Source organism: Trachypithecus francoisi, unplaced genomic scaffold (genome assembly GCF_009764315.1).
Source record: "Trachypithecus francoisi isolate TF-2019V2 unplaced genomic scaffold, Tfra_2.0 Contig01580, whole genome shotgun sequence".
NCBI classification, from domain to species: Eukaryota; Metazoa; Chordata; class Mammalia; order Primates; family Cercopithecidae; genus Trachypithecus; species Trachypithecus francoisi.
In genome coordinates this window covers 1673754-1682800 of record NW_022681443.1, presented here as the reverse complement: position 1 = coordinate 1682800, position 9047 = coordinate 1673754, and the positions used below count along the sequence as shown (strand labels likewise).

The 9047-nt window shown below is 55.6% G+C and overlaps 1 protein-coding gene across 2 annotated transcripts in view; it reads right to left on the bottom strand.

Moving 5' to 3' along the window:
- Window positions 1-258: 258 nt before the first annotated feature.
- The window catches only part of GTPBP1 (GTP binding protein 1), a 29085-nt gene continuing 20296 nt past the window's right edge, over window positions 259-9047 (bottom strand). For both annotated transcript variants that reach the window (XM_033189786.1, XM_033189793.1), the window contains 6 exons: window positions 7655-7799; window positions 7365-7547; window positions 6459-6594; window positions 5646-5824; window positions 4155-4355; window positions 259-3204 (listed from right to left, as the gene is read on the bottom strand). In XM_033189786.1, the coding sequence (XP_033045677.1) occupies window positions 3112-3204; window positions 4155-4355; window positions 5646-5824; window positions 6459-6594; window positions 7365-7547; window positions 7655-7799 (937 nt within the window). In that variant the 3' untranslated portion in view covers window positions 259-3111. The remainder of the gene's footprint in view (window positions 3205-4154; window positions 4356-5645; window positions 5825-6458; window positions 6595-7364; window positions 7548-7654; window positions 7800-9047) is intronic.

The following is a 9047-nucleotide window of genomic DNA, read 5'->3' as shown; positions in this document are numbered from 1 at the left end:
ACTGGGTCCTCACAGCACAGCCCTCACACTGCTGGCTCCACAGTACTTCCCCCAACCCAACTAAATTTCTGCTGCCCCTGTGCGTGGCATATTCATTCCTGTGACCTTCTCTGTGCCAGGGTGGCCGATAAGCCAGAACAGTCCTGACTGTGGCGTCAGGGGTCTGGCCATCCCCATCCCACCATCAATCACAGGCCTTACTCCTGGGAAGGACGCCACAAACACCTGCTGCACACACAGAAGGGTCAGGCCTTGCCATTCGAGGTGATTGGATTAACAATTTTATTCTGCATCCACTACAAAAGGGCTGGTGTTTTGTTCCAAATGTTTAGCTGGGAGGGCTGTAGGGACCCCGCTACCCCCGTTAAACACAGTAAAGCGTGGATCCAGTCAGCCCCCTGCTGGCAGGTGTGGGCCTGGCAGCTACACAAATCCAACCCCACCCTCCTGAGTGCGGCCAGAGGCCAAGGTGGTCGCCAGAGCTGAATCCCAAGAATGGTTCTGGCAAGTACTGCTGCTTGTAGGGGCAAAGAGTTAAAATGAGATTCTGCCATGGCTAAGCCTTGTGGGAACCCAGACCCCACAGCCCCTCCCATGCCAGGGGGCTCAATGCCAGAGGCTTGCTATGGAGGCACCAGCAAGTAGTGGCCCCTGTAAGCAGGGCCAGAGTCAGGACAGAGAGCAGGAGGGAAGCAGCCTAGAGACAGAGGACTGGGCTGGGGCCAGCGGACACGCAGGAGCCTGCCTGGGAAAAGCCGGGGGGCAAGGCTGGCACGGGAATGTACACCTGCTGGTGACACTTCTGAGCTTCAGTTTCCTTAACTAGAAAAACAGAACAGGCCCGGTGCAGTGGCTCACACCTGTAATCCCAAAACTTTGGGAGGCTGAGGCAGGCGGATCACGAGGTCAGGAGATCGAGACCATCCTGGCTGACATGATGAAACCCTGTCTCTACTAAAATACAAAAAGTTAGCTGGGTGTGGTGGCGTGCGCCTGTAGTCCCAGCTACTCAGGAGGCTGAGGCAGGAGAATCGCTTGAACCTGGGAGGTGGAGGTTGCAGTAAGCAGAGATCACGCCATTGCACTCCAGCCTGGCAACAGAGCGAGACTCAAGTCTCAAACAAAAGAAAAAGAAAAACACAACATCGACCTCAGGGGCGGTTGCTGGGAATGTCAACAGGAGCGTGCGTCTAGACCCCTGGCAGTCTCAGCCACAGCTCTCCTTTCGAGCCTGCCCAGGGCACAGAGGTGGCAGGGTGGCTAACGGCGTGCAGACCACTCACTGAGCAACCCCTTCCCATGTGCAGGACACCCCAGGGCCTCACGTTCTCTGAATCCACACAACCTTGATGTATGGCTTTGCCTCTTGTAGATGAGAAAACTGAGGTTCAGAGAAGGTTGGTAAGCTTGTCCCGTGTCACCAGCTGGTGAGGGAGCCTGAACATGGAAGCCACGCCTGCCTGACAGGGGAAGCTGGGCTCCTCACAGCACTGCCCTGCTCCCAGCTGTTGCCAGGGGCCCCAGGGCAGGCAGAGCAACTGCGTTCCCGTGGCAGCACCTCCACCTGGAGGGGCTGGGCAGGGAGCACCACACTGTCAACTTGGAACAAACTTTTATTTTGAATGCTGGTCTGATCAGTCCATGGCCAGGGGTAGGTGGTAACTAGAAACAGCTGGAAGGAGGGGAGGAGAGGGGACCAGCAGTCCGCAAGCAGGAGGAAAGGAAAGGGTTGGGGACAGGAGGAGGCAAGGCTGAGGAAGGACCCAGCCAGCTGGGTGTCTGCCCCGGCTAGAGAAGGAACCACCCCTGCCCACCAGCCTACCCTACATCTGTGGCTTCAGTGCAGCAGTCAGTCCAGGTGGGTTCAGGCCCATGTCCCCTTCTCTGGCCTGCACAGTCCCACCCCAGGCAGGGGTTCTTCCAGAGGGCTAAATGCTCTGTGCTAACCCTGGAAGTGTCTTTTCACTAACCCCTACCTGCCCTCCCCACGGTCCAGTTGTCTCTTAAACCTGGAGCTCAGGACTTCACTACTGTGCTCCTGTAGCAGCCACGGGGGTGACGTGATGGGGAAGATGGGGTTTTAGTCTCAGCCTAGCTCAGGGGAACATCCCTCCACCCCTCCAACAGGAGGTGCTAGAAAACATGATCCTGAGCAGACCCAGACACCCTTTTGGTAACCAGTGCCTGAGGCCCAACAAGAAGCGGGGTGAGGGGAGGCTCCAGGCCGGGCAGATCAGCAAAAGCTGAGGGCAGCCAGGGCCGGCCCAGGCAAAAGCAGGATTGTCTCCAAGGGGAAACCCACCAGCTGTCTTTGGGTCGGTGGCCAGGGCCAGGGCCAGGGCCAGGGCCAGGGTCAGGGTCAGGGTCAGGGTCAGAGCCCGGGCCCTGGATGGGGAGAGTCCTACAATCTCATTACTACTCCCCTCCACATGTCTCCAGGTTATAACCAGAGAGCTTTGGGCATGACCTGTTTGGGGGCTTAAAGGGAAAAAGGAGGAGAGAGAAAAGGAGAAGCCACTACTTTCTCTCTGTTAAAATGCCCAAGTCCTAGACTGGGGGTTCCTGCTCTGGCAGCAGCAGACACCAAATCCCAGAGGTCCCTCCACCCAGTCTGTCTCCATGGAAGGGGCCCCTGAGTGCCAAGAGGAACAGCAAGATAGGGGAGCGGCTCCTTCCGCTCCTGACATCCCCTGATGGCCCCGAGGATTCTCAAAGAGACAGACATGCAGGCAGGCAGCCATGGAGGAGAAAAGAGAGGCTGACATGGCCCTGGGGGTGGCACTCCTGCACCACACACACACACACAATAGAGAGAGACAGAGACGTATAATAAACAGAATAAAAACTAAGGGCCCAGATGTACAAAAAATGTGAGAGTGAGGAAGAAGGTGGGGAGGACAGTGGGAGATGGTTAGTCCCCCAGGTCTGGCTGCCTTCCTCAGCTTATAAATTACAACCCCCCTGGAAAATGGGGGTGGGAGCAATGCGGAGGCTCCGGCTGTGGCCTGAGCAGGAGGGCTGGGTGGCGGTCATAGCTGCTCTGCCCATCTGGTGGAACGGTGGCCAGAGTATGATGACCCTTTGGGTGGTGGGGGTGGGCCAGGAGAAGGTTCAGCAGCCGCTGGCAGGAGTCACACAGGCCCCCTGGGACTTCACCTTGTGGCGCTGGCCCCCTCGTCGCCGGCCTCCACTGCTGGGCTTGGGCTGAAAGAGAGAGAAGGAGCTTGAGAAGCACTGGCCCATCGGGAGCAGGGCCAGAGAGCAGAGGAGCTGAGCAGTGGGGAGAGGGGGACGGAAGATGCATGAGCAGGCAGCGTGGTCTGTCTTCACCCCAGCCTGCCCAGGAATTTCCTGGGCCACTCTGCATGCAACACCTCCCCTCTCTCTCTAAAATGGAGCCAGTGCCTGCCCTGCCTTCCTAACAGGGTGGGTAGGACACATGTGATGAGGGTGTGAGACGCGGATGTTCAGAGAAGCACAAAGCAGAGCAGGAGAGACAGAAAGGAAGCGAACGAACCAGAGGAAAGACCCAATGGGAGACAGATAACAGAATGGACAGACAGATCCAGGCATAGCCTCCTTTTCCAATGAGGGGACAACGGAGAAAGATGCTGGGGAGAGGGGTGCAAGGGGCACCAGGCCTTCTTCACGCCAGGAGAGAGTGCCTGCAGGAGACAGCTGGCAGGAGAGGCCGGGTAAGAGGCTCAATGGCACATCCCAAGGCCACTTGCCCTTCAGGATGTGTGCACATCAGGGACGGGACAGAGGAGGACCCTCTAAGGCAGTGTCTCTCAAACCTGCTGGACTGCAGTGCACACATATATCACCTGGACACTCACACCAGCAATACTTGCAAGACTTACTATGAAAGGGAAGCTTCGACATTTTTCTGTTCTATTTTTTTTTCATTAAAACCAAATGCTAGTTAGGGCCAATTAAACTGGTTTCAGGTGGGCTGTATTCCCTGCTTTGGAAAGCACTGCCTTATAGCTTCTAGAGACAAATGCCTCACACTTAGGAGCACTTCAGTGCCAGAGTTGTTGAGGAGACCTTCTAGCCAGGCTTGAGGCTTGCCTACATGTCACCCTCGCCAAATCAGGGTAGAAGCCACAGCCCCCACCACCGTGCCAAAGCCACGAGGGGCCCGTGCTCACCTGAGGCTGGAGACTGCTGGACGCAGCTGGCTGCCCAGCCCCTAGACAGGCAGCTTCATCTCCAGGTGGGGGTGCTCCTACTGCTGGCCCACCAGACGGGCCCCCCTCGTCTCGTTTCGTCAGGGGGCCCTTTTTCGTCGACTGCATTTTAATCTGCTGGGGCTTGGAGTTCATCGGGGAGTTGTTGGTGGTCTGGAGGAGCTGTGGGAGCCATAGAGAGAGGCTGAGGCTGGAGCTGCAGGGCAGTGGCACTGGCTTGGCTACCCCCCCACCCCCAGCCCCCTTCTCCCAGGGACTCCTCATTCCTTGATCTTGCCAGTTCAGAGCAAGACAGATGGCAGGAAGGACGTGACAAGAGGCAGTGGGGATGAAGAGTCATTCTCATCCCCGCTCAGTAGCCCAGGACTGCTATGGCCCTGGGCTCATGCCTCACTTCCTGCCTCTGCCCAGCCCAGAAAGGCTCTATCCTCTTCTCTGCTACAGCTGTTGTTCCTACAGGGAAATCGGTGAACCTTGCTCCCACCTCCCGCTCAGTCCAGCCCCCAGAGCCCAGAGCCTGCACAGAACCTGGCAAGTGGAGCTCCGGGCTCTCATTGCTAAGCTGGTGGAGACTCCTCAGAGCGTGAGCTGCAGCTCCAGCCCCAGGACCCTGCTGCTGCTCCCATAACAAAAGTCTAGGGCAAGTGTTAACTCCAGGCCTCCCAAAGAGACCAAGTCAATGTCTCATCAGCTGGAAACATTTGAAGTTTGGCTATCAGAAATCTTGAAAGCTGTCAGCCAGAAGTAACTGACTTGCAATCTTACCTTGTGGCCCAAGTTCTCTCTCATACAAAGCACAAAAGAAGCCCAATGAGTCCCAGAGGACATTACAATGTTTGCTGCAGGCTTGGCCAAACTCAGCAGTCCCAGGAGCATGCAGGCCTTCGAGGACATCTGTAGCCCCAGGGTGACCATGCCTTGCCTTTTCTAGAGGCAAGGTCAGCCAAAGACTGATCCCAAGATCTCAGATAGGCTGGGGCCAGTACCTCCTTTGTACGGAGCAGGGGTCAAACCCCTCTATCAAATGCCCCTCCAAGACCAAGGGTAAGGTCTGCAGTGGGCAACTGTCCAGAACACACAAACAGCTTAAGCCCCAAGAGAACTCAGGCCCATAATTCCCTGCACTCACTCCAACCAGACCTCTGCTCTGAGAGGAGACCTTAGACATGGCCCCAGCGAGGCCACAGGAACCTGTGATAGCACCTTGGAGGCTGAGCCTGGCTGGGCCCAGACTTTCCAAACCATACCCTAACCCTACCTTCTCCTCTCCATGGTCACCACCACTGCCCAGGACAGGAGGCCATGGGATACCTCTAAGGGGGTAGAGAGATGGCACCAAGGCTACACCTCAGTGGGTCCAGCTCTCCCATGGCAATGACTAAACCTCTGCCCTGTGCTCAGGGTGGCCCCTGAGTGCTTCCTGGAGGCAGGCAAGGTCTGCCCCGGCCATACCTTGGTGATGGTGCCGACAGCCTTGGTGCGGCCTTCCCGGAACACCAGCCGCTGGTCTATGTGCAGGTACTCAGGGGTCTTGATGAAGCGGAAATGTACAGTGGCCTTGTCCCCCGTGCGCAGACAGTCCTTATCCATGCTCAGAATGGTGGCTGTCTGCCTGATGCTCCCACAGTGCACTGTCAAGGGAGCCAGAGGTCAGGATAGGCTGGAGCCACCTGGTGGCTTCAGGACAAGGGAGGCAGTGAGTAAAAGCATGAAATACGCTTAAGCTGTGGAAGGGTGGGGGCTTATCTCTGGGGCTACAGACCCCTGTGAAGCCTGCTCTTGGCTCTGATCCTGCCTTACCATCTCCCACATTTTCCTCCAGCTAATGCCCACCCATCATCCCCCAACCCCAGGCCCTGTGCAGACAAGGGTCCTAGTTCCTGGGATTACAGCACACTCTGCACATGCGCCTCCTCGCTGGACTGTGGGCTTCTGCGGGGAAGGATCCTTGCTCATCTACCTCATCTTTGTTCCCGGCACCTTAGCAACACCGCTGGGCATCCAGCAGCGTTCAGCAGACCTTGCTGAAGGAATGCATGTGAGGTCCCTGAGGACAGGTCTGGGCCTCAGAGCCCAGCCCTCAGTGTTTGTGGGAAGGAATCAACACTGCAGCTCACGGGTGGAACAGAAGGAACAGCATCACTAAACAGGAAGGAGACCCACCGCCCAGCTGCAGCTGGAACTAGGGGGCCTGGGTTGCTGGAGCACCTTCTGAGGGGAGCTAGCACGAGGGCCTCCTGGGCTGGCAGGGCCTTAGACACCTACCCATGGCCTGGTAGCGCGGGCTAATTGTGGTGGGGTGGTGGAGGACGAGAATCTCGGCCTCAAACTCCCAGGAGGCTTGGGGATTCAAACGTGGGGAAACCATCACCATGCCCTTCCGGATGGACGAGCGCTTGATCTGAAAGAAAGAGGGAGCCCCAGCCCTCAGGGACAATGATGCCTTCTGATTTCACCCCTGGTCCCAGGGACCAAGAGTCTTTCTAGGGATAGGGACCACCCCAACTCTGCCTGGTTTCCTCACCACCTGGACCACAGGTCTTCTAGGGTGGACAGCACGAGCAGCCTCAGTGCTCCATGGGAAGACTCAACACTACTACTGGGGTTCAGGAAGGCTTCATGTGGGAATCAGCACTTCAGCTGCTGGGCCATGAAGGACGAATGAGGAAGCAAAGGCAGGCAAGCATTCACGGGGAAGGAACAGGTGAGCATGACCTGACCACTGTGGGGAAGAAAGTCCTACTTTTCCTGGTTAATTTAGTTGGTGGGTAAAGGTAGGTGACCCCAGAACTAGAACCCACCCCAAACCCCAGAAGATAGAAGGCTGAATGGGAAGAGGATTTGGCACAGATCCCAATGGCCCTATGTAGAAGGATCCTTGCACAGCAAGGATACTCCTATCTGACCTCACCACTGAGCTCAGGCCACCCTGCTCAGGCACCAGAGGGAGGAACAGAGCAGAGAAGGCAGGCGTTCCTCACTCTAGCACTTACAAGCTGTGGGTCTTGAGCAAGTCTCTGGGCTATGAGCCTCAGTTTCATCATCTGTAAAAATGAGGCCAGTAATCCCGATCTTGCAGAGCAGCCATGAGGACTGGAGTGGGTAAGGCATCTGGCCCAGAGCCTAGCATGATGGAGTCTGAGGGGAGTGTTCAGTATCATCGCTACTCACCTTCTTCAGCGCAAAGGATGCTGTCTGGCCTCCCCGCACCTCCTTGACAGGCATGCGCTTGCGATGGATGGATTTGACAGCAATGGACAGGAAGTTACCCAGGGGGTCTGGGCCCAGCAGCAGTGTGTCATTCAGCTTGATCAGGCCTCTCAGTGTTGTCCCCGACACCACTGTCCCCACACCCTGCCAAGGAGAAGACCCTGGCCTCATAAGTGCATCCCCAGCACAGACTCACCCCCTGATGCCACTGTAGGAAATGCCTACCCAGCCACCCGCCCAGAGCCACTCACCGGGACGGAGTAGGTGTCATCAATCTGAAACTCAGCAGGCTCCTCCTCCCTGTAGCTGGTGCGGGGGGAGAGGAGGTTGAGGAACATCTTCAGCAGATCTAGGTTCTCGCCTGTAACATTGGAGATCTGGAATATTGGGCACATCCTAAGCAGAGGGAGGAGAGGAAGAAAGGAGAGGCACTTAGGAGGCTAGCTCCTGCTCTGACACAGGGCAGGGGCAGCAACAGGGCTCGAGGAGCAGATGCTGCTATTCATGACCCCACGTCTCCCTCTTCCAAGGGCTTGACCTCTCTGCCCTGACCTAGCAAGTTCCTGGCTAGCCCTGCTCTGAGGCCTTCTTCTCTCACTCAGTTCTGTCTCTGACACCTGTCCTCTCCTCTCTGTCCTCCACCACTGCCCTAGTTTGGAACCTCATGACTGCTTCTTCCTCAAGCACACGCATGCTTGCTTAAAATCCTTAACCGCCTTTCCGCTGCAGAGAAGACACTCCAAATCCCTCTCCCAACACTCACAGCCCTTTGCTTGGGTTTGTAGCCATCTCTGCAGATTCACTTCTCACAAATTCCTATATTGCAGCCACACCAGAGAACTTTCCCTTCTCCTAAAACCTTGGCACTTTTCTGCCCTTGTGGATTTGCTCACTCTGACCTTCCTTCCTGAATTCTTTCCCTTTTACGCAACTACCAGGCTCTCTCACCCTTCAGAGCTCATCTCAAATACCACTTCTTCCGTGAAACCCTTCCTGGGTAGACACTCTTAACTCCTCTGAGTTCCTGGAGAGCTTTTTCTCTGTTACACATTACTGCATCTGATTTTTCATCGGAGTCCTGTAAATGGTCTCTATCGCTCCTACTCAGGGTGAATGAATTAAAATCCTTGAGATCAGGAATTATACATTCCCCACAGCTCCTAGAATAGTGTCTGCACAGAATAGGCACTGGACAATATCAACAAGCTCAAATGGGGCTGTCTGAAACGTGCCCCCTCTGCTGGCCAACTGATGGTACTGAGGATCACATCAGGGTAGAGGCATAGGCAAAAAGCCAGGCTGCTCTGGGCCTGGCACTATAGACCAAGCTCTGGGCAAAGAGGCAAAATTGGTAGAGTTCACCATTATCGAGACAGCATCTCTAACCAAGGAGCTGAACCCCTTGAGGACAAGGATTGTGTTCAATTCAACTCTGAATCCTCAACGTTTAGATGAAGAGTCTGGCAGAACAAACATCCAGTAAATATTTATGGAATGAAAGAATACACTAATGAGTAAATGCCAAAACTTATCTATGATTAGTGAGCTTTTGAGGAACAACAATATAAAAAACTGAGTTACAAAAATGGCTGCATATTTACCATCCATCAGCCAGGCAGGGCATTAAGTGCTCTACATAATTCA